The sequence below is a fragment of the Procambarus clarkii genome, chromosome 14 (genome assembly GCF_040958095.1).
Source record: "Procambarus clarkii isolate CNS0578487 chromosome 14, FALCON_Pclarkii_2.0, whole genome shotgun sequence".
Classification (NCBI taxonomy): Eukaryota; Metazoa; Arthropoda; class Malacostraca; order Decapoda; family Cambaridae; genus Procambarus; species Procambarus clarkii.
In genome coordinates, this window is record NC_091163.1 from 35029638 (window position 1) to 35056298 (window position 26661).

The window sequence follows — 26661 nt, forward strand, 5'->3', positions numbered from 1 at the left end:
AGTGAGTACATTTGGAGGGCTTTGAGACGATCCCAATAATTTAGGTGCTTTATCTCCTCTATGCGTGCCGTATATGTTCTCTGTATTCCCTCTACTTCAGCAATCTCTCCTGCTCTGAAGGGGAAAGTGAGTACTGAGCAGTACTCAAGACGGGACAACACAAGTGACTTGAAGAGTACAACCATTGTGATGGGATCCCTGGATTTGAAAGTTCTCGTAATCCATCCTATCATTTTTCTGGCTGTCGCAATATTTGCTTGGTTATGCTCTCTAAATGTTAGGTCGTCAGACATCATTATTCCCAAATCCTTTACATGCTGTTTTCCTACTATGGGTACATTTGATTGTGTTTTATACCCTGTATTATGTTTAAGGGCCTCATTTTTACCGTACCTGAGTACCTGGAATTTATCACTGTTAAACATCATGTTATTTTCTGATGCCCAGTCGAAAACTTTATTAATATCAGCTTGAAGTTTTTCAATGTCTTCAGCCGAGGTAATTTTCATACTGATTTTTGTGTCATCTGCAAAGGATGATACGAAGCTGTGACTTGTATTTTTGTCTATATCTGATATGAGAATAAGGAAAAGCAGCGGTGCAAGGACTGTACCCTGAGGTACAGAGCTTTTAACTGCACTTGGACTAGATTTTATATGGTTGACCGTTACTCGCTGAGTCCTGTTTGACAGAAAACTGAGTATCCAGCGTCCTACTTTACCGGTTATTCCCATTGACTTCATTTTGTGTGCTATCACGCCATGGTCACATTTATCGAAAGCCTTTGCAAAGTCCGTGTATATCACATCAGCATTCTGTTTTTCCTCTAATGTCTCAGTGACTTTGTCCTAGTGCTCAAGTAGCTGTGAGAGGCACGATCTTCCCACTCGATATCCATGTTGGCCTGGGTTGTGAAGGTCATTGGTCTCCATGAAATTGGTGACCTGACTCCTAATCACTCTCTCAAATACTTTTATTATGTGCGATGTTAGTGCAACTGGTCTATAATTCTTTGCCAATGCTTTGCTCCCTCCCTTGTGTAGAGGGGCTATGTCTGCTACTTTAAGTGCATCTGGTATCTTCCCCGTGTCCAAGCTCTTCCTCCACACTATACTGAGTGCCTGTGCTACCAGCACTTTGCATTTCTTTATAAATATTGAATTCCATGAGTCTGGACCTGGGGCCAAGTGCATGGGCATGTTTTGAATTTCTCTTTCAAAATTTAGTGCGCTCGTGTTGATATCAGTTATATTTACAGGGGTTTGAATATCCCGCATAAAGAAATTGTCTGGATCTTCCACTTTCATGTTGTTTATTGGAGTGCTAAACATGTCCTCATACTGATTTTTTAGCATTTCACTAATTTCTTTGTCATCCTCCGTGTATGAACCTTCACTTGTACGAATAGGTCCAATACTGGCAGTGGTTTTTGCTTTTGATTTTGCATATGTGAAGAAGTATTTTGGATTTTTCTTTATTTCCTGAATTGCTTTCTGTTCTAACTGCCTTTCTTCAGTTTCATATGAATGTTTCAATTTCCGCTCGATTTCTTCAATCTCCCTATTTAAATTGTACTAGTGCTATACCCAGCACTAGCACAGCCGTACCCAGCACGAGCACAGCCGTACCCAGCACCAGCACAGCCGTACCCAGCACCAGCACAGCCGTACCCAGCACCAGCACAGCCGTACCCAGCACCAGCACAGCCGTACCCAGCACGAGCACAGCCGTACCCAGCACGAGCACAGCCGTACCCAGCACGAGCACAGCCGTACCCAGCACGAGCACAGCCGTACCCAGCACGAGCACAGCCGTACCCAGCACGAGCAAAGCCGTACCCAGCACCAGCACAGCCGTACCCAGCACCAGCACAGCCGTACCCAGCACCAGCACAGCCGTACCAAGCACGAGCACAGACGTACCAAGCACGAGCACAGCCGTACCAAGCACGAGCACAGCCGTACCCAACACGAGCACAGCCGTACCCAGCAAGAGCACAGCCGTACCGAGCACGAGCACAGCTGTACCCAGCACGAGCACAGCAGTACCCAGCACGAGCACAGCCGTACCCAGCACGAGCACAGCCGTACCCAGCACCAGCACAGCCGTACCCAGCACGAGCACAGCCGTACCCAGCACGAGCACAGCCGTACCCAGCACGAGCACAGCCATACCCAGCACGAGCACAGCCGTACCCAGCACGAGCACAGCCGTACCCAGCACGAGCACAGCTGTACCCAGCACGAGCACAGCCATACCCAGCACGAGCACAGCCATACCCAGCACGAGCACAGCCGTACCCAGCACGAGCACAGCCGTACCCAGCACGAGCACAGCCGTACCCAGCACGAGCACAGCCGTACCCAGCACGAGCACAGCCATACCCAGCACGAGCACAGCCATACCCAGCACGAGCACAGCCATACCCAGCACGAGCACAGCCATACCCAGCACGAGCACAGCCATACCCAACACCAGTACAACAGCAGCCAGCACCAGCTCAGAATCGGCTGAAGCAAACACAGCAGCAACCAGCACCAGCAAAGCTGATGCAAACATCTAAGAACATCGTGTGTGGAGTGTACAGTTAGAATAAGTGATAAATTTAAGTACAGTACATAGTGTTAGTTTTAAAATTAAGGTTGCAGTACAGTAATTTCAGTGTGAAATAATAGTTTCATAAACTGTTTTGTAGTACTCAACATACAGCAGAACTACTTATCAATACAGTCCTAACGGCATAATACAGTACAGTACGTTGTGATGATAATCTCTTTCAAGAGAGATTGAGCCTGCTCTTCCCTACATCATTACGTCGTACATACAAGATACTATATAGAAGATACGTCCACCAGTATCGCCAAACGTTTTGCCCAGGAAGCAAATCGTACCCTGCACACCCCAACACCTGGCCACAGCCCGCCGTAACCAGCAAACTGCTCATCCTCTGCCTGCCTGTTGCTGATTGGCTGGTGTCTTGTCGCACCTGCACTCACCACCACCACCGCGAGTCGACGTCTGGGCAGCAGCACGCCAGACTCGTCAGAATATCTCAGTGCTCCTTGGAGTTGACATCTCTCACTGGTAGACTAAGCCTTGGCTTCCGTGTACTAAGGGAGGTGGCAGCTTGAAGCCAGTATTCCAGCACCCATTATTTAATTTATATTGCTATCACTATTTTTGCCTACTTGTCTTAGAGTAACTTTTCATTGCCAGTGATTATTCATGTTGTTTTGTTTGTTGACTTGTCCTGCATTTTATGAGATTGCCTTTATTCATGTCTTGTTTTCTAGAGTAATTAAAATTTCATTGTTTCTATACTTGTGTTTTGTGTGTCTTCCCATTACCTTACCACAGACGAAAGGACAAACTTTTCTCTTTTTTTTTTTTTTTTGTGATGTGACGAGGCCCTGCCCCCAGCTTTTGAAACAGCCGAACACCAACGCTTTACCGTCACAACGTATTTACTGTACAGCATTCACAACTCCAAGAGAATTCAAGATAGATATAACTCCAACAATAAGGTAAATAACAACTGAGGGAAATTTATTGAGGTATTTACTAACATAACCAAAACAATAAGTAACATAATGAGGGAAACATATGCACTCTCCAGGATGTAAACGTTACAACAAAATCAGATAATAAACAAAGGAGAAAAAACTAAAATCTTAAAAAAAAAAAAAAAAAAATCCCCTAAAATTTTTTGGGGGGACATTGATGAAAGTAACATTTTAACATTGAACAATGTATTTATATGATATATAACAAAATAGAGCATAATAACATAGTTATTTATTATTATTTGTGTTATTATGTATTACTCAGCAATGATATCAAGGCCCCAACTGCATATCCACTTTGTGGACACTTCTCACTACTGTTGTTGTTGTTTGTGCATCAGACAGGTGCTTGCATCTCTTTATTACTGCATTATCCTTCAGTTCCAGTTAATAGGAGCTGTTCTCCTTATCAACAAAACGTTCTTATTTTTTAAAAATTCGTTTAAAATCAATTTCTGAAAATATTTTGCTGAAAGTTTCACGACACTGAAGCCAATAAGTTGAAGATTTGTTTAACATTTTTAAGATATTTTTACATAAGTCAAATAGTTTTCACTTCCGGACCCCCAATATGCGCAGTTTAAGGGTTAAGGAGTAGTCAACGCAGAATGCCAACAAGTGGCTGTGACAATGCTGAATGAGGCAAGCTGGCATTATTCTCCATGAAATGCTGAATGACAAAAGTTAGAGGCAAGACACCGAGAAAGACCTGCCACCTGTGCATCATAAAAATGACAAAAGATCACATTTAAAAAAATAAAAACCCGACTCAAAGATCGGAGAAATCTCAAACCATACAAGAACATCTCCAGATTGATCCATTGAAAAAAAGCAGAGGCACAGAAAAACTGTGCAAGTTTGGAAACCAACTCTGAGCCGACCACCAAGGAGCCACAAGAATTACCAGTCCCGGGAACGTCTCCAGTCTTGAAAAGAACCTGGAGCAACTGCCAAACTGGAGGAAAGAAATGGAAAACCCCCATTGATTCCAATCCAGACAAAAAGTCATAGTTGTGCCTACTCTTAGGCATTATATATACAACAATGTGAGATACTACTGACATCAGAGAACACTGTATAAACATCAGAGGTCCGCGGTTGTTCAACGTCCTCCCAGCGAGCATCAGAAATATTGCCGGAACAACCACGGACATCTTCAAGAGAAAACTAGATTGTTTTCTTCAAGGAGTGCCGGACCAACCGGGCTGTGGTGGGTATGTTGGCCTGCGGGCCGCTCCAAGCAACAGCCTGGTGGACCAAACTCTCACAAGTCAAGCCTGGCCTCGGGCCAGGCTTGGGGAGTAGAAGAACTCCCAGAACCCCATCAAACAGGTATACCAGGAGCAAGAAAAATCATGTTAGCACATAGCAGTAGCTCAACAGTATGCAAACCATTTCTGGCATTGGGGAACTGCAGTAATGAGCAAATGAAGAGTCACAATAACGTGGCTGAAAAATAATGAGTGAAAACCCCCATTGCTACAGTAATGAGTGAAAACCCCCATTTCTACAGTAATGAGTGAAAACCCCATTGCTACAGTAATGAGTGAAAACCCCCATTGCTACAGTAATGAGTGAAAACCCCCATTGCTACAGTAATGAGTGAAAAAGTCAGGGTAAAATGTGGTGCATAAATGTCAATAGTGTTAGTGGCTTTGCAAGGGTGTAAAATTTAATTACAAAAATTTATACTGATAACCTATTGTATTATCTTAAGTATACATATGAAAATTAAATAAAATATGACTTGGGTATACAGTAATGATTAATTGGATGTAGAGAATAAGTCACAATAATGTGAAACAAATAAGCCAATGCACAAATACAAAATTAAATGAAAATGATGATGTTTCAGTATGTCCTTGGTTAACTTGGTTAAGAGCATAGGCTGTTGAGGTGAATTTTGAGGGTCAACAGAGAGGACAAACCATAAAAAGATGTAAGATATTGCAAGTTCACGCATGTAAGGGCACGGTGATCAAGTCTGTGGTGCACTCAAGATGTGGTACAGAATATGGCTTAGATAAATCAGTTTATATAAAAAAAAAAAGCCCCAGCGTCTGTCACTTGATTTATATACATACTGTATTTTTAAATGATACCACATAGGAAGCATCTTTCACTGGGTGTACCACTTTGCCATTCCCTTACACTGATTCCGATGATGACTGTCCCTGTGGCCTGGTCTCTGATCAGGCCTCTTGGTTGGAGGTCTGGTCAATCAGACTGCTGGATATGGCTGCTCGCAGTCTGACGTATGAATCACAGCCTGGTTGATCAGGTATCCTTTGGGGGGTTATCAAATTCTCTTTTGAACACTGAGAAGTCAGCCAGTTATGCCCCCTTGTATGTAGAGGGAGTGTTGAAAAGTCTTCGTCCTTCGATGTTGATAGAATTATCTTTCAGCGTAACTATTGCACCTCTACTTTACCATGAAACTATTTTGCACTTTCTGTCATGCCTTCTGGTCTCATGTGGTGGTATTTCCATGCAGATTTGCAACCAGTCACTTTCAAAAATACAGACAACACTTTCATGAACCAACTTTTAAAAACAGCCTCTGATTGAATTGAATTTTGATCAAGATAATAAGAACATAAGAACAAAGGTAACTGCAGAAGGCCTATTGGCCCATACGAGGCAGCTCCTATTCTATAACCACCCAATCCCACTCATATACTTGTCCAACCCGTGCTTGAAACAATCGAGGGACCCCACCTCCACAATGTTACGCGGTAATTGGTTCCACAAATCAACAACCCTGTTACTGAACCAGTATTTACCCAAGTCTTTCCTAAATCTAAACTTATCCAATTTATATCCATTGTTTCGTGTTCTGTCCTGTGTTGATACTTTTAATACCCTATTAATATCCCCCCGGTTATGTCCATTCATCCACTTGTAAACCTCTATCATGTCACCCCTAACTCTTCGCCTTTCCATTGAATGCAACTTAAGCTTTGTTAATCTTTCTTCATATGAAAGATTTCTAATTTGGGGAATTAACTTAGTCATCCTACGCTGGACACGTTCAAGTGAATTTATATCCATTCTATAATATGGCGACCAAAACTGAACTGCATAATCTAAATGGGGCCTAACTAGAGCAAGATATAGCTTGAGAACCACACCAGGTGTCTTGTTACTAACGCTGCGATTAATAAATCCAAGTGTCCGATTTGCCTTATTACGAACATTTATGCATTGATCCTTTTGTTTTAAATTCTTACTAATCATAACTCCCAGATCCCTTTCGCAATCCGACTTCGCAATCACAACACCATCTAGCTCGTATCTTGTAACTCTATCATCATTACCTAACCTCAGAACTTTACATTTATCAGCATTAAACTGCATCTGCCAATCCTTTGACCATTTCAAAACCCTATCTAGATCAACTTGAAGTGATAGTGAGTCGTCCTCCGAATTAATTTCCCTACCGATTTTCGTATCATCGGCAAATTTGCAAATGTTGCTACTCAAACCTGAATCTAAATCATTTATATATATTATAAACAACAGAGGTCCCAGGACAGAGCCTTGAGGCACTCCACTTACAACATTTTCCCACTCTGACTTGATTCCATTTATACTAACTCTCTGTTTCCTTTGGTATAGCCATGCCCTAATCCAGCTTAATATAGCACCCCCAATACCATGAGACTCTATTTTTTTAATCAGTCTTTCATGTGGCACTGTATCAAAAGCTTTGCTAAAGTCAAGGTATACAACATCGCAATCCTTACCACTATCAACTGCCTCAACAATGCTAGAATAAAAAGATAACAAATTTGTTAAACATGAACGGCCATTTATAAAACCATGTTGCGACTCAATTATTAATTTATGTTTTTCAAGATGAAGACGAATTTTATTTGCTATTATAGATTCGAGTAACTTTCCCACAATAGACGTTAGGCTAATTGGTCGATAGTTAGACGCAAGTGATCTATCTCCTTTCTTAAAAACTGGTATCACATTAGCAACTTTCCAAAACTCTGGCATTCTGCCTGACTCTATTGATTTATTAAATATGGTTGACAGTGGGTCACAAAGCTCCTCTTTGCATTCTTTAAGCACCCTAGCAAACACTTCATCCGGCCCTGGGGATTTGTTTGGTTTGAGTTTTACTATTTGTTTAAGAACATCCTCCCTGGTAACTGCTAAACTCGTCAACCTGTCCTCGTCCCCACCCACATAGACTTGTTCGGCTGAAGGCATATTGTTAAGTTCCTCTTTAGTAAATACAGATACAAAATATTTATTAAAAATACTACTCATCTCATCATCACTATCTGTTATTTGACCTGTCTCAGTTTTTAATGGACCTATCCTTTCCCTAGTCTTAGTACGATATAACTGAAAAAACCCTTTAGGATTTGTCTTTGCTTGCCCTGCTATGCGAACTTCATAGTTTCTTTTTGCTTTCCTTATCTCTTTTTTAACATTTCTAACCAGTTGTACGAATTCCTGTTCTAAAGTGACCTCCCCATTTTTTTTTTCTGTATCCGTATCTGTAATCCCAGATACGGATACAGATACAGCCCATACAGGTATGTACAGACCTCAGTATGTAGCCTAACCACTAAAGTATTATGCTTAGTAAACTACGGTACTATTGCTGTTGGGTTGGGGCAGCTACAGCATTGGGCCATATGAACTCAATTAATCTAGGCACACATTACAGACATCTTTATGTAGCCTTCAGGAAGTGGAACATCAGAACTAGGGCATCAAAATGGAGAACCATGTTGACTCATATCAATTGCACAGCAAATCCCGGTATTTTTTTTTTCATAATTCCAGGGTCAGCAAAAGGAAGCCAAAGCTCCTGCTATAATTTCCTATCAATGTAGACTAGTTAGCATTCCAAAACCTAGAATAGGCCTAGTTATAATGCTATCCTCTTAAGAATAGGCCTGGTGTCATCATGGGCTTCAAAAACACTCCACACACTGTGACCAAAGAGCTTCAGCTCAACCCCCTCAAGCACAACTAGGTGAGTACAGCACATGGAATTAAAATTAGGTGCCTCGTATGAGCCAATAGCCCTTCTGCGGTGTCATTTCTTCTCAAGTACAGTACTGTACTTAAGTCCTCTTCCCGTGTCATCTAAGAATTAGGGCAAGACACACACCTTACATAAAACCCAGACATTGAGTGAACCTAACAGTACGATTGTGTACCTGGAGAATACCTGGTTAGGTTTTCAGGAGTTTTGCTTCCCAGAGCCAGACGTGGAGCCAGAGTCGACTTGTGACAACTTGGTCCAACAGGCTGTTGCTTGGGGCAGCCCGCAGGCCACTCCTGCCACCGATTGTCCCGTCATTGATAACGTTCCCACCACCATCACCCACATGCCCCCACTTGCTCAACCACAAAGACGATCTAAATTTCACATAAGCAATAAAAGTAAAAAAAAAAAAGTGCTGCCTTCAACATCCTGTGTGACAGATGTGACATTTTACCTATAATTATATACTGTACATATTATTTACATATGAAAAAAAAAAGAGTATGAGCTAACATACACATAATTATAATGAAATATAATAATTATATTATAATGGTCATTATAATGGTGGCCTAAGGTCACTTTACGACCAAACCTGCCATTCCCCATTAATGACCTACTGCACACGTTCATTTAAAATCCCTCCCCCACTGTCATGGTACACAAGTCATTTTATTTATCCTTACATTACCTCTTTTCTTTATGTTGAGTATGATGCTGCATTTTAAGGCAAAGGTAACGCTGCATTTTAAGGCAAAGGTAACGCTGCATTTTAAGGCAAAGGTAACGCTGCATTTTAAGGCAAAGGTAACGCTGCATTTTAAGGCAAAGGTAATGCTGCATTTTAAGGCAAAGGTAACCCTGCATTTTAAGGCAAAGGTAACGCTGCATTTTAAGGCAAAGGTAACGCTGCATTTTAAGGCAAAGGTAATGCTGCATTTTAAGGCAAAGGTAACCCTGTATTTTAAGGCAAAGGTAACCCTGCATTTTAAGGCAAAGGTAACGCTGCATTTTAAGGCAAAGGTAATGCTGCATTTTAAGGCAAAGGTAACCCTGCATTTTAAGGCAAAGGTAACCCTGCATTTTAAGGCAAAGGTAACACTACATTTTAATAAGGTAACACTGCATTTTAAGGCAAAGGTAACGCTGCATTTTAAGGCGACATAATGCTGCATTATAAGGCGAAGGTGATGGTACATTATAAGGCAAAGGTAATGGTGCACTCTAAGGCAAACATAACACTGGGTCCACTAGACATTATCAGATAACATACCAAGAGACATGCTATCTGATAATGAACACTTTCCCCCGAACAGCGACGTTTACAACTCGTGCTCGTCTAGCCACAAGAAATACGATACAAAATACATTAACCTAGTAGTAAAAAGCACAGACATTACAGACCAAAGCAATACTGTATATAAAAATAAATGGCATTTCATAAAATAGTTTTATCAAGTTGACATAGTCTATTACACTAAGAATAATGACAGCCATCAGAAAGAGAGCTATAGTATTGTTTCAGGAACATTGTGCGATGCTGTAATATACAGTACGACCTCTTGCTACTGTCTACCTGGGCTTATACTGCACAATATAAAATACCAGTGGCAGTGAACAGACTTTTCCATGTAGGCCTACACCTGCTTGTAGGAGGAGTCATTGACTTTGTGCACAATTGTTCAACTGATTTTAAATATCTATATATATATATATATATATATATATATATATATATATATATATATATATATATATATATATATATATATATATATATATATATATATATATATATATATATATATATATATATATATATATATATATAAAATATAAATTTCAATATAAAAAAAAATATATATATATATATATATATATATATATATATATATATATATATATATATATATATATTTTTTTTTATATTGAAATTTATATTTTATATATATATATATATATATATATATATATATATATATATATATATATATATATATATATATATATATATATATATATATATATATATATATATATATATATATATATATATATATATATATATATATATATATATATATATATATATATATATATATATATATATATATATATATATATATATATATATATATATATATATATATATATATATATATATATATATATATATATATATATATATATATATATATATATATATATATATATATATATATATATATATATATATATATATATATATATATATATATATATATATATATATATATATATATATATATATATATATATATATATATATATATATATATATATATATATATATATATATATATATATATATATATATATATATATATATATATATATATATATATATATATATATATATATATATATATATATATATATATATATATATATATATATATATATATATATATATATATATATATATATATATATATATATATATATATATATATATATATATATATATATATATATATATATATAGTTAGTTTTCAATCAGAAAACGGGCCTTGTCGAAATACGTGTGAATGCTTTGACTGTACTCCACTGTATGCAGGCCTCTATATGTTAAGTATTTGCTTCTCCATACAGACCAACACTGCATACAGTATGATTTTGTTAGCAATGATTATTTGAAATGAAAAATTATCAACATTTTATGGATTACCAGAAGGCTGTACAGTATACATACATAAAATTAAAATTTACTTTTTTGAGTACAGTACTAGTATATTTAATGCTAAGTAAAATGTAGAGTGTTCATTTAATACTAAAATCAGATATAATTTAACCCAATTAAATTATCATAACCATGTTGCCCGGGGTATTGTCAAACTGTACACAAGATCGTTCAACACGGCTTCATGTGAACGAAGCAATGGGCATTATGACTAGGTGGTTCCTCTATTCCTGCCAACTACACACAGCTTAGTTCTTAAAACATCAAGGTGACTTACCATTGATTTTGCTGTAACATTATACGGCAGAAGATTCTTGCCGCTGACAGGCTTGGCCGTCGTGGACGTTGAAGACGGGGTCGGCGGCGTGTGCGCGTGGCCTGTGGTGATGCCCGGAGACACGGTCGACATGTTGCAGGATGGCGATTGGGGCGTGTGCGCACCACTGCCCAATTTGTGTTGCCACTGTGCTAAACGATCACTCGGAGTGTTCAGCGCATTGTTGGTATTGTTGTTTTGACTCATATTGCTGTTGTTTTGTTTGTAAGCTACACTACGCACCGCCGTTGAAGGGTACGGTGGAGGAGGCGGCGGAACTTGAGCTATTTGTCCGGTGATTAGACCTATGGTGGTGGGAACGTATGACTGTACAGAGGTGATGCTTCTCACTACTGATGACGGGTATGGAGGTGGCGGAGGTGGGACAATATATTGCTGTTGGGCTGCCCTTACCACAGAGGACGGATACGGTGGTGGTGGCGGAGGTGGGGCTCCTCCACTCCTTAATAAGCTCTGAGGAGTCGACGGAGTTGATGGGGTCGAAGGAGTCGAAGAAATTGGAGAGTGTGCTCCTACAGAACACTGCGTACTGGACAAGCCCAGGTTTTGGAACTGGCGTACAAGAGACGATGGGTAAGGTGGCGGCGGTGGTGGATCGGCTCCAGAAACACTCTTTAGCACCTCAATGTTAGCATAATTATGAGTTGAAGTCACTATAGGAAACACGACAGACGTAGCACGCGAACTTCCAACGGACGCAGAAGATTCGCTCGCTTCTGTCGAAGATGCTGAATTTAAGCTAGGTGGTTTTCCAGGGTAAGGTGGAGGAGGTGGAAGGGCGGTAGGGCTCGGAGTCGCAACGGGTGTGTGCGTTGGTCGAGAGAGACCTACAGAGTGAGGTGGAACGGGGGGAGGCGGAAGAGCGTCATAATAAATTCCACGATGTCTAACACAGTCACTACTCACACTCCACTGAGAATTATGCCTAGCGTTTTCTTGAACATACGCATTGTTTCTTGGAATAACAAATTCTTTGCCTTCCAAGTCCTGTTCTATACGAGGGGGCAAATGCCTATTAACTATCGTAGGCCTATGCAAACTACCCTCTTCCAATATAGTCTGACTGGCTAAACTTGTTCTATCTAGACTAGAACCTTGTAAGGAATGTACTAAGCTGCACCTTGGGCTGGAATGCTTCGAATCCTGGGAACTTACACTGGAACGTGGACTGGCATACTTATTTTCAATAATGGTAGCCGCCAAACCACCCTGCGGTCCGTAATGGTGATAACTATTTATATTTTCATACGTATGAAGTTGTCCTACAAAACTAGGTTTCACAACAAATTCACTGGAATGGTGCGTCGTTGGCTGTGGAATGGTTCGAGAGTTGTGGCCGGAATTCAGAGAATCGTGACTGCCGCCGCTCAAGCTCGAGCGAGGACTCGAGTGAGCGGAGTTACTGGGGTTGTTGCGGCCGTAAATAGGCGGAGGTTCGTACCGCACATGTCCGGAGTACAGAGACTGTCCGTTGAGAGGCTTGGCCAGCGAGGTGCCACCGTTGGGGAGGTGGGCGGTACTGGTGACAGGAAGGTGGTGGGTGGTACTAGTGACAGAAAGGTGGTGGGCGGCACTGGTGACAGGGAGGTGATGGGCGGCACTAGTGACAGGGAGGTGGTGGGTGGCACTGGTGACAGGGAGGTGATGGGCGGCACTAGTGACAGGAAGGTGGTGGGTGGCACTGGTGACAGGAAGAAGGTGGGTGGCACTGGTGACGGGGAGGTGGTGGGCGGCACTAGTGACAGGGTGGTGATGGGTGGCACTAGTGAGAGGCAGGTGATGGGCGGCACTAGTGACAGGAAGAAGGTGGGTGGCACTAGTGACAGGGGTGATATGGGCGTAGCCAACAGTGGCAGCAGTGAGGGAGCCAGTGACCAGACAGGAGGGGGGTGTCACGCCACCATTGGGGGCCCCACACACCACCACACTCTCCGGCAGCTTCGGGGTGGCGAACTTGGCGGCAGCAATCACCCGGCGGGAGTCCAGCACCTCATGCACCTGTGCACCCTGGCAGCCGACACCTTCCTGCTTGATCAGACTCTCTATGGCGCCGATCCTGGGGAGGTTGTGGGCCGCAGGTGATGCGTCTGCGCCCGCGCCTGCGCCGCTGGCCGCACGCGGCAGTATGCGGCCGTAGCCATGGTGGGAGGAGGCCAACACGGGCTCACTCTCCCCTCCCATGCCACCATTGGAGTGGACACCCTCAGACTTGCACAGACTCAGCGTGTGCAGCAAACGGTTGGTCTCTGTGGCCGGGTCGCTGCCATAGCGGGCCATGGCTGTCTCGCGCGCGCACTCCTACATCGTCATGGCACGTGGACGCCACATACGAGGCCTGGAGACATTTTCTAGTCATGTAAGACTGGTGAATCACTCTCCACAAGTGTCATGGCGGACCAATACCTCACTTCCAACACTAAACAATGAAACTAACAATTTCCATACTGGTGCTTGGCCTGACTGCCACGTACACAAATGGTTTATGGTATATCACCAAGATCAATCCCCCTCTTTTTGCTTAATATTAAGGGATTTTGAGTGTAATTGGAGCGAAAATTTCTCGTACTACTTTGTATTAAAAATTCCTATGCCAGAGGGCAGCAGAGTCGCATTGTTTTCCTATTGTCGTAGAAAATGGGAAATAAAATGTAAACTTAATGGGAGACTTTTGTATTTAAACATACCTGAGTTTACCTGACTATCACTAGGCAGTGTGATATTGTAATTGCCAAAATTAGCCTGGGATATCGATACCTATGGTAGGTGGCTGCAGGCAATGACTTCCCCCAATGGTGACTATTTCAATTGTAATAGGTGCCCTATGTAATAGGTGCCAATATCCCGAAAACGCTGTGCGTACTAGTGACTTGAAATTGAAATAAGTTTATTGATGTAAAATACACACAAAGGGATGGAGTAGCTGTGTGTATTTTACATCAATAAACTTATTTCAATTTCAATTTCAATCATAAATGGGTTCGAGATCGACCACAAGTACAGTTTCTAAATTCAGCAACTGACATGTGGAGAGCTAGTGTCACAATTGATAGGTTTGTCCTGCACACCGCCCCCCATCCAGTGGGCAGCGGGGGATAGGTTACACCGCCCCCCATCCAGTGGGCAGCGGTGGATAGGTTACACCGCCCCCATCCAGTGGGCAGCGGTGGATAGGTTACACCGCCCCCCATCCAGTGGGCAGCGGTGGATAGGTTACACCGCGCCCCCCCCCCCCCCATCCAGTGGGCAGCGGTGGATAGGTTACACCGCCCCCCATCCAGTGGGCAGCGGTGGATAGGTTACACCGCCCCCCATCCAGTGGGCAGCGGTGGATAGGTTACACCGCCCCCCATCCAGTGGGCAGCGGTGGATAGGTTACACCGCCCCCCATCCAGTGGGCAGTGGTGGATAGGTTACACCGCCCCCCATCCAGTGGACAGTGGTGGATAGGTTTACACCGCCCCCCATCCAGTGGACAGCGGTAGATAGGTTACACCGCCCCCCATCCAGTGGACAGCGGTGGATAGGTTACAGTCACTAAGTTACTACCTACAGTTAGCAAACTGGGGATATTTGGCTAAAATTTCTGGTAGTAGATAATTTTGGATGAAATATTTACACATCGTTGGAACCTTTGTTATAGAATTGTCACTGAATTCACGTATCTTTTCGCACTCCATCACATAGATTCAACTGTATAAATCTCTGGTGCGCTCAGTACATGGATTACTGTATCGAAGCATGGAGACCTCGTCTTCAGGACACAGCTGATCTGGAGAAGGTGCAACACCGGGCAACAAAAAACATTCCAGAGCTAAGTCAGCTCTCGTACCAGGAACAATTGAGGGCCACAGAGTTAACAATAACACTACAAACCAAACATGACAGAGCGGATCTCATCGAAACTTTTAAAATACTGAACAGTTTGGAGATGTTAATCTGGATAATGTAATAATAACTAAACTATGCAGAACTAAGGTATTTGGATACAGGCTATAGGGCGCAATATTTATAATAATAATAATATTTTATTTACAAGAAGGTACAATGGGTTGGTGAGATAACATTAGTGATATTTTTACATTGTTGTAAAGCCACTAACACGCATAACGTTTCGGACAGGTCCTTAGATAATATATCAGCTAAGATAAATGGGTACATTGTAGCAAGGTTTTATATCAACAATATAAATTGTCAGAGGTGATTACATAGGTAAAGCTTAAATACTTAATTAGTCTTAATTACTAATATTGGGGAAGTGGGCAGTACAAGATACAGTGTGAGTTTGTAGCACAAGGCAGGAAACTATGAGCAGGAAATTAGGTACTTTTTGGTGTGACTTTTGAACAGGGAAGAGTTGGACAATTTGTTAATTCATCAGGGAGTGAGTTCCATAGTCTGGACCCTTTTATGTGTTGGTGTGTTGGTACAGATTTACTCTGACTCTGGGGATATTTGTTGGTGTGTTGGTACAGATTTACTCTGACTCTGGGGATATTTGTTGGTGTGTTGGTACAGATTTACTCTGACTCTGGGGATATTTGTTGGTGTGTTGGTACAGATTTACTCTGACTCTGGGGATATTAAAGATATATATATTTCTGGTGTGGTGCTGATGGGTTCTATTACATCTATCAAGGAAAAGTTTCAGCTCAAGATTATCATTTAGGAACAAGGTTGTGTACATGTAGATAGCACATGAGAATGTGTGGAGTGAGTGTGTGTTTAGCATGTTAAGGGACTTAAGCACGGGGGCTGTGTGTTGTCTCAAGACACAGTTTGTTATGGTTCTGATAGTAGACTTTTGCTGAGTGATGATAGACTTGAGGTAATGTGCAGTGTTGAACCCCATGCACAGATACCGTATGTAAGATAGCGATAGATTAGTGCCTAGTATAATAAGGAGAGCATCGTGGTTTAGTTTACTTCATTTATTATGCACCCCATACCCATCTTGTGGGCTGTAGTGGATAGGTGGATAGGTTACACCGCCCCCCCCCCTCCCCATCCTGTGGGCAGCGGTGGATAGGTTACAATCACTTAGTTACTACCTACAGTTACCAAACTGGCGATGTTTGGCTAAGATTTCTGGTAGCAGATAATTTTAAATGAAATATTGACACATCGCTGGAACATTGGTTATAGAATTGTCTCTGAATTCACGTATCTTTTCGCACTCCATCACATAGTGACGGAGGGTGTGCGAATAATTTTGTTGGCACAGTTTACATTTGGTCAGGTCTACATCGCAGATAATGAGAATTCCCAGAGATACTTGTAACCGAGTCTAAGCCGAGCAGTAGTAACATCTAGAAGTCTGCTGATTTTATTGGATGATCCATAGATGTGTGGCTCCTCTTGCATGATAGTATGATGATAGATGGAATTACTGGTGTCAATTTCACTTCGCCTCAGATCTACAAGATCTTGTTGAAGTTCTCGGTGTACTGCTGCTCTCAGATTGCTCATTGACAATCCAAGGTTATACTTAATTTCTCCTTTAAGACAGATTCTTTGGCTAACTCATCACTGGTTTAATAGAATTCTATGACCAAGCAAAAAAAAAAAAATTAAGCAAGAAAGAGAAGGGGTGGCAGACTGCATTTTCTTGGACTGTCAGAAAGCCTTTGACACAGTACCACATGAAAGGCTGTTACAAAAGTTGGAGCAGCAGGCAGGAGTAAAAGGTAAGGTGCTCCAGTGGAACAGGAGTATCTAAGCAACAGGAAACGGAGTAACTGTGAGGGGGGGGGGAGATACATCAGAGTGGAGAGATGTCACCAGCGGAGTCCCACAGGGCTCTGTACTTGGACCCATCCTGTTTCTAATACATGTAAACAATCTTCCAGAGAGTATAGACTCATGCCTCTCAACTTGCTGATGATGCAAAAGTTATGAGAAGAATAAAGACAGAGACTACAGGACGACCTAAACAAACTGGAGGAATGGTCTAGAAAATGACTACTAAAATTTAACTCAGGAAAGTGTAAAGTAATGAAATTAGGCAAAGGGAGCAGGAGGCTGAACACAAGGTACTATCTGGGAGGTGAAATCCTGCAAGAGTCAAATAGAGAGAAAGATCTGGGGGTTCATATCATATCGAACCTGTCCCCAGAGGCCCACATTAAAAGGATATCATCAGCGGCATATGCTAGATTGGCCAACATAAGAACTGACTTTAGAAACTTGTATAAGGAATCGTTCAGGACCTTGTATACCACTTATGTCAGACCAATCCTAGAATATGCAGCTTCAGCCTGGAGTCCATACCTAGTTAAACACAAGACAAAGTTTGAGAAGATTCAGCGGTATGCCACCCAACTAGTAATTACCTAAGTGTAGGTAATTACTAGTCTGGTGGTATACCGCTGAATCTTCTCTAACTTTGTCTAGTGTTTAAATAGGTATCGACTGCAGGCTGGAGCTGCATATTCCAGAATTGGTCTTATATCATACCGATATCAGTCCCGGAACTGAGAGGCATGAGCTACGAGGAAAGGCTAAGGGAGCTGAACCTCACGTCTCTGGAAAACAGAAGAGTAAGGGGAGACATGATAACCACCTACAAAATACTCAAGGGAATTGGCAGGGTGGACAAAGACAAACTCTTTAGCACGGGTGGGACATAAACAAGGGGACACAGGTGGAAACTGAGTACCCAAAATGAGAGATATTAGTGTTATGACTGTATTAAGTGTATTTATTGGATGCCAGTCTGTCTATGGCACTGTTACTTGGATCATACAAGCAACACTGTTACTTGGATCATACAAGCAACACTGTTACTTGGATCATACAAGCAACACTGTTACTTGGATCATACAAGCAACACTGTTACTTGGATCATACAAGCAACACTGTTACTTGGATCATACAAGCAACACTGTTACTTGGATCATACAAGCAACACTGTTACTTGGATCATACAAGCAACACTGTTACTTGGATCATACAAGCAACACTGTTACTTGGATCATACAAGCAACACTGTTACTTGGATCATACAAGCAACACTGTTACTTGGATCATACAAGCAACACTGTTACTTGGATCATACAAGCAACACTGTTACTTGGATCATACAAGCAACACTGTTACTTGGATCATACAAGCAACACTGTTACTTGGATCATACAAGCAACACTGTTACTTGGATCATACAAGCAACACTGTTACTTGGATCATACAAGCAACACTGTTACTTGGATCATACAAGCAACACTGTTACTTGGATCATACAAGTAACACTGCTACTGGAGTAATAAAGCTCAACAAGCCACAATGTGGCACAGAAAACAGAGATGCTTTTCTAACCATAATGTTATAAACCAATGGAACCGCTTACCCGCCAAAGTCATAAATGCAAAATCTCTTCTACAATTATAATATTAATTACTGAGTTTGTACTGTTGCAAAAAAAAAAAAAACTTCACTTTTCAAATATCACTTAAAATCTTGCTAAGACGTCAACGTGTTCTTACACATCTAAGAGATGTGTAAATATTTCATTCACAATGATCTACTACCAGAAATTTTTGCCAAATATCCCCAGTTTGTTAACTGTAGGTAGTAACTGTGTGACTGTAACTTATCCACCGCTGCCCACTGGATGGTTCAAGCGGAAAGATTCAAGATTCCCGCCCGAAGAGTCAACCGGAACACACAACCAAAATCTTTCACCGATAAGTGCGCCAGGCTTCGTATCAACCGTTGCCGTTGAGGAGGAGTGCCAGATGGCAGTATCAACACCCACTGGTCACAATCTCGTAAGGTGTCCCAGCGGTGTCCCACCAGCTCTGACGGTGTCCAGTCAGAGCTGGTGTCCCAGAGGTGCCCAGACAGAGCAGGTGGGCCAGCGGTGCCCAGACAGAGCAGGTGTGCCAGCGGTGTCCAGGCAGGGCAGGTGTGCCAGCGGTGTCCAGGCAGAGCAGGTGTGCCAGCGGTGTCCAGGCAGAGCAGGTGGGCCAGCGGTGCCCAGACAGAGCAGGTGTGCCAGCGGTGCCCAGACAGAGCAGGTGTGCCAGCGGTGTCCAGGCAGAGCAGGTGTGCCAGCGGTGTCCAGGCAGGGCAGGTGTGCCAGCGGTGTCCAGGCAGGGCAGGTGTGCCAGCGGTGCCCAGACAGAGCAGGTGTGCCAGCGGTGTCCAGGCAGGGCAGGTGTGCCAGCGGTGCCCAGGCAGGGCAGGTGTGCCAGCGGTGTCCAGGCAGGGCAGGTGTTCCAGCGGTGTCCAGGCAGGGCAGGTGTGCCAGCGGTGTCCAGACAGAGCAGGTGTGCCAGCAGTGCCCAGACAGAGCAGGTGTGCCAGCGGTGCCCAGGCAGGGCAGGTGTGCCAGCGGTGTCCAGGCAGGGCAGGTGTTCCAGCGGTGTCCAGGCAGAGCAGGTGTGCCAGCGGTGTCCAGGGGTGTCTAGACATACGCTCGTCGTCAAGGCTGAAGGCTGTTCCCGCATATAATCGTCAAGCTAGAGGATAAAACCTTTACATAAACTGCATATATCATAAGAATAAAAATCTGCAACTACTACAAACAAGACCCGAAGACAAAAATAACTAAGTTAACGTTATAATTCTAAATAAACACATTCTCGTTTTCTTTTAATACAAGAAAATGATATTGTTCAGTCTTACCCCAGACTCTTGTAAATTTAACCATAGTTAATAATAACAACAACAAAAATATTTATTTACCTCAAAATATATATATTTTGGTTATATTCTAGTGTATACATAAATGTTATAGCATTACAATATGTTTATAAGACCGCAAACCCGTTACTTTGTACATATTATATGGTGATAGAACCCTTTATATACTTGCATATATACTTTTATAATATATAGGATGTATACATATTGTACTACAATAATTGGTATATAGATATAGACAGGAAGAAGTGGGTTGTGGTGAATGAACACTAGTGGTGGTGAGAGAGAGAGAGAGAGGGAGAGTGAGAGGAAGATGGCGGCCGTGAGAGTTTGGTCCTCCTGCCGGGTGTGTGTCCGGGGCTGGCCTGGCGCCCTCACACCCTCCACACACCTGCACACAACACCTGCAACACCTGCCACCAAGGCTACACACACCGGCCAGGTTATACCACCTCTGGTTATAACCGTAGGGAGGGAGGGAGGGTCTGGCTAGTTCTCTATCACAATATGTTATTATATTCAGGTTTCTTAATCCTAATGTTTCTAAGACATTGTCCGGGGTTATGGAGATGGTGTGATTCCATGTATTGTGTGATCTTACTTAGCACTCTCTCAAAGGTTGTTATGATGTGTGATGTTAGTGCTATCGGTCTGTAATTGTGCCTCTGCCTTAAAGCTATAAGGCAGCTTTATGGAGGTAAATACAGCTATCTCTGGTGTTGTTAGTATGTGAAGGATAACGCCAGTGTCTAGGCTGTGTCTCCACACAATGTGGAGGGCCTGTGATAGTGGTTTGTTCAGTTCTTGATGACTATAGAGGTCCAAGAGTCCGGGCCTGGTGCAGAGTGCATAGGTATACTGTCTATGGCTTCTTCAAACTCCAGTGGGGACAGGGTGACATCTGATATATGATGTTGGTATCATATCCATGAAAAATTAATTTGAGTTATCACTCTTCAGTGTGTTTAGTGGCTCGCTGAAATCAGAGTCGTACTGATTCCTCAGTAACTCGCTCATTTCTTTGTTGTCATCGGTGAAAGTTCCATCTCCCTTTCGCAGGGCCCCGATACTGGATATAGCTTTTTATCTTCATTTCGCATAGGCGAAAAAATATTTCTGATTTCTCTCTATTTCACTGATGGCCTTTTGCTCTGTCTCTTGAATTTTATGATTATTGTAGCTTTATTTCAATAGTTTCTATTTCTCTACCCTAACTGGGCGCCTGACAGCTGAGTGGCCAGCGCTTTGGATTTGTAGTCCTGAGGTTCCAGGTTTGATCCCCGGTGGAGGGGGAAATAAATGGGTAGTTTTTTTCACCCCTGATGTCCCTGTTACCTTAGTAGTAAATAGGTACTTGGGAGTTAGACAGCTGCTACGGACTGCTTCCTGGGGGTGTGTAACAGGAGGCCTGGTAAGGGCCGGGCTGCGGGGACGCTAAGCCCCGAAATCATTTCGCGATAACCTCAAGAACATAACTTAGCCTCCTCCTTTGTTCTTGAGTTAAGGTGCGACTCTGAAGTTGTTCCATGATTCGTTTTCTTCGCCTATAGAGGGAATGACGTTCCCGTTCCAATCTGCATCTCTTCCTCTTTTTTTCTTAGGGGTATGCAGTTTGAGCATATTTCTAGTAATTACTTAAGTGTAGTTACAGGATGAGAGCTACGCTCGTGGTGTCCCATCTTCCCAGCACTCTTTGTCATATAACGCTTTGGATTTACTGACAGTTTTGGCCTCCACCACCTTCTCACCTAACTTGTTCCAACTGTCTACCACAGTTTGCGAAAGTGAATTTTCTTATATTTCTTCGGCATGTGTGTTTAGCTAGTTTAAATCTATGACCTCTTGTTCTTAAAGTTCCAGGTCTCGGGAAATCTTCCCTGTCGATGTTATCAATTCCTGTTACTATTTTGTATGTAGTGATCATATCACCTCTTTTTCTTCTGTCTTCTAGTTTTGGCATATTTAATGCCTCTAACCTCTCCTCGTAGCTCTTGCCCTTCAGTTCTGGGAGCCACTTAGTAGCATGTCTTTGCACCTTTTCCAGTTTGTTGATGTGCTTTTTAAGATATGGGCACCACACAACCGCTGCATATTCTAGCTTTGGCCTAACAAAAGTCGTGAACAATTTCTTTAATATTTCGCCATCCATGTATTTAAAAACAATCTGAAGTTAGAAAGCATAGCATAGGCTCCTCTCACAACGTTCTTTATGTGGTCCTCAGGTGACAGTTTTCTATCTAGAACCACCCCTAGATCTCTTTCTTTATCAGAAGGTCTTTAAAGATTTCTCACATAATTTATAGGTTGTGTGGGGTCTATTTTCTCCTATTCCACATTCCATAACATGGCATTTATTCACATTAAATTCCATTTGCCAAGTGTTGCTCCATATACTTATTTTGTCCAGGTCATCTTGAAGGGCATGACAATCATCTAAGTTTCTTATCCTTCCTATTATCTTAGCATCATCACCAAACATGTTCATATAATTCTGTATTCCAGCTGATAAATCATTTATGTAGACAATGACCATTACCGGTGCAAGAACTGAACCCTGTGGTACTCCACTTGTGACATTTCTCCAGTCCGATACATTGCCTCTGATCACTGCCCTCATTTTTTGTGTTAGAAAATTTTTCATCCATGTTAGAAGTCTGCCCGTCACCCCTCCAATATGTTCCAGTTTCCAGAAGAACCTCTTATGTGGAACCCTGTCAAAAGCCTTTTTTTTTTTTTTTTTAGGTACAGATAGATGCAGTCAAACCAACTCTTGATGAACCTGAGTGTGTCCTGGACAATTTTTAGAATTATCATCATCTATACTTGTAAATAATCAATACAAGTTTTATTTATTTTGCAGAATTTTGAAGAGGGTGACATCCGTAATGTTCGATTTGAAGTAACGCCAAGACAAACTAATGAACGCTGGGCCATCAATCTTATAAAAGAGGTTCCTCCAAAGGCGGTGAAGTCCTGTGTTGTGGCGTGCGACGGCGGCCCTGGAGCCCTCGGTCACCCAAGGATATATATTAATTTAGTGAGTACACTAGCATCATAAGTAGATGGTCCACAATGGGAGGGGGTTCAAAGATTGGTCCACAATGGGAGAGGTTCAAAGATTGGTCCACAATGGATGGGGTTCAAAGATTGGTCCACAATGGGTGGGGGTTCAAAGATTGGTCCACAATGGGAGGGGTTCAAAGATTGGTTCACAATGGATGGGGTTCAAAGATTGGTTCACAATGGATGGGGTTCAAAGATTGGTTCACAATGGATGGGGTTCAAAGATTGGTTCACAATGGATGGGGTTCAAAGATTGGTCCACAATGGATGGGGTTCAAAGATTGGTCCACAATGGATGGGGGTTCAAAGATTGGTTCACAATGGATGGGGTTCAAAGATTGGTTCACAATGGATGGGGTTCAAAGATTGGTTCACAATGGATGGGGTTCAAAGATTGGTCCACAATGGATGGGGTTCAAAGATTGGTCCACAATGGATGGGGTTCAAAGATTGGTCCACAATGGATGGGGTTCAAAGATTGGTCCATAATGGATGGGGTTCAAAGATTGGTCCATAATGGATGGGGTTCATAGATTGGTCCATAATGAATGGGGTTCAAAGATTGGTCCACAATGGATGGGGTTCAAAGATTGGTCCACAATGGATGGGGTTCAAAGATTGGTCCATAATGGATGGGGTTCAAAGATTGGTCTATAATGAATGGGGTTCAAAGATTGGTCCACAATGGATGGGGTTCAAAGATTGGTCCACAATGGATGGGGATCAAAGATTGGTCCACAATGGATGGGGATCAAAGATTGGTTCACAATGGGAGGGGATCAAAGATATTGGTCCACAATGGATGGGGTTCAAAGATACTGGTCCACAATGGATGGGGTTCAAAGATACTGGTCCACAATGGGTGGGGTTCAAAGATACTGGTCCACAATGGGTGGGGTTCAAAGATACTGGTCCACAATGGGTGGGGTTCAAAGATACTGGTCCACAATGGGTGGGGTTCAATATCATAGCTAAAACCAGCATAGTCGGGGAACAAAATCACTTGTATTTGTTCAGACCGCATGTGGAAATTAGGAGCCATTATTAAGGATTGGTCACACGAGTAAGAAAAGTGTTTATTAAGTAGCCTACAGCATAATTACAGTTTACTGTAGCCTTTAACCATGCATGGATTCAAGCAAGTTCTATGTTCTATGAGAACAGCATGCTATTGTCATAGAACATGTCATTATTCAGCATTACGAACATAATGCTTAATACTTGCATATTCTATAGCACAGTGGTCTACATCCTCAGGCTCATAATTGAGGGGCATGGGTTCAATCCTCAGGCATGATAGAGATGGTTGGGCATGTCTTGAGGAAGGTCAGTAGTTGGCCTAGGGCAAGGGGGGGGGTGTAGGGTGGGGGCAAACCCATGGCACACGTACCCCTTTTGGCGCGCGAGTAAATTTTGCTGGCACTCGGCACACAGTGTGGCCCTTGATATTTTAGACCCCCCCAACCATAATAAATACATGTATTTATTCATTATGGTCTGTTTTTAAACAGTCTTTAAGTATGCTTTCAATAATTGTGTTCTTTTTCTGTAAAATCCAAATACTGTATAATAATAAATTATAATCTGCAGCCAACACTGTGCCACCGGGCACGCGAGATAAGTTTTTAGGAGAGCATTGCCAATTTGGGCACGCGTTATCAAAAAGGTTGACCCACCCCTGGCCTAGGGGGACCTGGATAAGCCTAGGTACAGGCTTCCTGTCCCAAATAATGTGAATTATCTGATACGTTGTCTCAAGCAACAAGACGTTCTGTATATTTAGTCACACTCTAAGAGGCCTTTGCAGCACAATGTTAAATCAATTCATAAATTGAGTCCCTACATTGTATTGATAGTTTCTTCAGTAGACTTGTTTACAGTCTGCTGAAGAAGCTATCATTGCTGATTAATGTATATTGAGAGGGATGTAAATACGGTTTTAAATATCAACACAAAATAGAACGTGAAACAATGAGCGTATATTCAAAAAGTTTAAATTCATGAAAGACCTGGGTAAATACTGGTTTAGAAACAGCATTGTTGTTTTATGAAATAAATTACTGGGTAACATAATATTTACCTGAGGGCCACTAATGCTAGTGGCCTTGACAAGGACAGGAAGCCAGCAGCTTGTCAAAGGTCCCCCCCCCCCATTTGCACAGCTGTGAAAAAATATGTGATTGCAGGATTGTTTTGGTGGATATAAATAGGAGCTGCCACCGATGGGCCAATACACTACTGCAGTGTCCTCTATTCTTATGTTCTTATTACCATACAAACTATTGAAAAGCAGAAATAGCCAAATTTTCAACTTTTTATTTACAGGATGACGCAGGAAACCACAGCTGCATCTACTGTGGTTTGAGGTACTACAAAGACGACGGTCACTAACATGGTGGTGGTTAATACCACTCGTGAAAGTCTTGAAAATACAAAGTTCAGTACTGTGTATCCTTTGATCTTGGCAGAGTGTAACTGCAATACTTCTTAAGATTTAAGAGCTTTATTGGTCAGCTTGTATATATAGTGTGTATATAGTGTATGGATAAACTGTAAACACATCATATTTCCTATGGAATTTTATTAGCCAACGATTGATATGATTTTTACAGTGTTTGCCGGCATATTTATTTGTATTTATATACAAGAAGGTACATAGAGTTGTGAGAGTACGTAATATTGGTGTTTTTACATTCTTGCAATGCAACTAACACGCACAGCGTTTGGGCAGAAACGTAGATGCCTCAGCCATGTAACTACACCTGATATACCAACATGTCCTTTTTAATAGTACATCGCATTTTGACGTGTAAATCTCCTACGGCTGAAAACTGATGTACGAAAAGTAATCACGGCTCACAAAATTGATCTGGTCCCATTTTCTATTTGTGGATCATCCGTCAGGTTAGGTTCAGGCAATTTTGTACACAAGGTTAGTGAAATATTTGCTGGAGAGGACAGCTTTAGAGATACTGTACAAGGATATTTTGAGGGACAAAACAAGTGTTTGTATGTTCTGCTGTACATTTATTATAAGTTATTTTCAGGTGTTTTTGTAGGGGAAAATGCAGGATTTTGTGTACATAAATATAATATACAGTGGTATGCCTTGAGTTGGTTTCGAGGTCTTGGCGGCCCGGTTTTCATCCAGGCCTCCTCGTTGCTGGACTGGTCAACCAGGCTGTTGGACGCGGCTGCTCGCAGCCTGATGTATGTATCACAGCCTGGTTGATCAGGTATCCTTTGGAGGTGTTTATTAAGTTCTCTTGAACACTGAGGGGGATTGGCCAGTTATGACCCTTATGTGTAGTGGAAGCGTGTTGAA

General features: G+C 42.1%; 1 protein-coding gene and 1 non-coding gene across 5 annotated transcripts in view; one reads left to right on the forward strand and one right to left on the reverse strand.

Annotated features, from left to right (window-relative positions):
- The window catches only part of LOC138349526 (uncharacterized), a 226976-nt gene extending 212780 nt beyond the window's left edge, over positions 1-14196 (reverse strand). For all 4 annotated transcript variants that reach the window (XR_011228464.1, XM_069324455.1, XM_069324454.1 and 1 more), the window contains exon 1: positions 11574-14196. Coding sequence is in view for 3 of the 4 variants with exons in the window: in XM_069324455.1 (XP_069180556.1) it covers positions 11574-13910 (2337 nt within the window). In the remaining variant the exon portion in view is untranslated. The remainder of the gene's footprint in view (positions 1-11573) is intronic.
- A 6369-nt stretch (positions 14197-20565) lies between these two features.
- LOC123770348 (NADH dehydrogenase (ubiquinone) 13 kDa A subunit) lies at positions 20566-25902 on the forward strand. The gene is made up of 3 exons (XR_011228465.1): positions 20566-20715; positions 23134-23310; positions 25662-25902. It is a non-coding gene; the product is annotated as an NADH dehydrogenase (ubiquinone) 13 kDa A subunit (transcript).
- Positions 25903-26661: the final 759 nt, after the last annotated feature.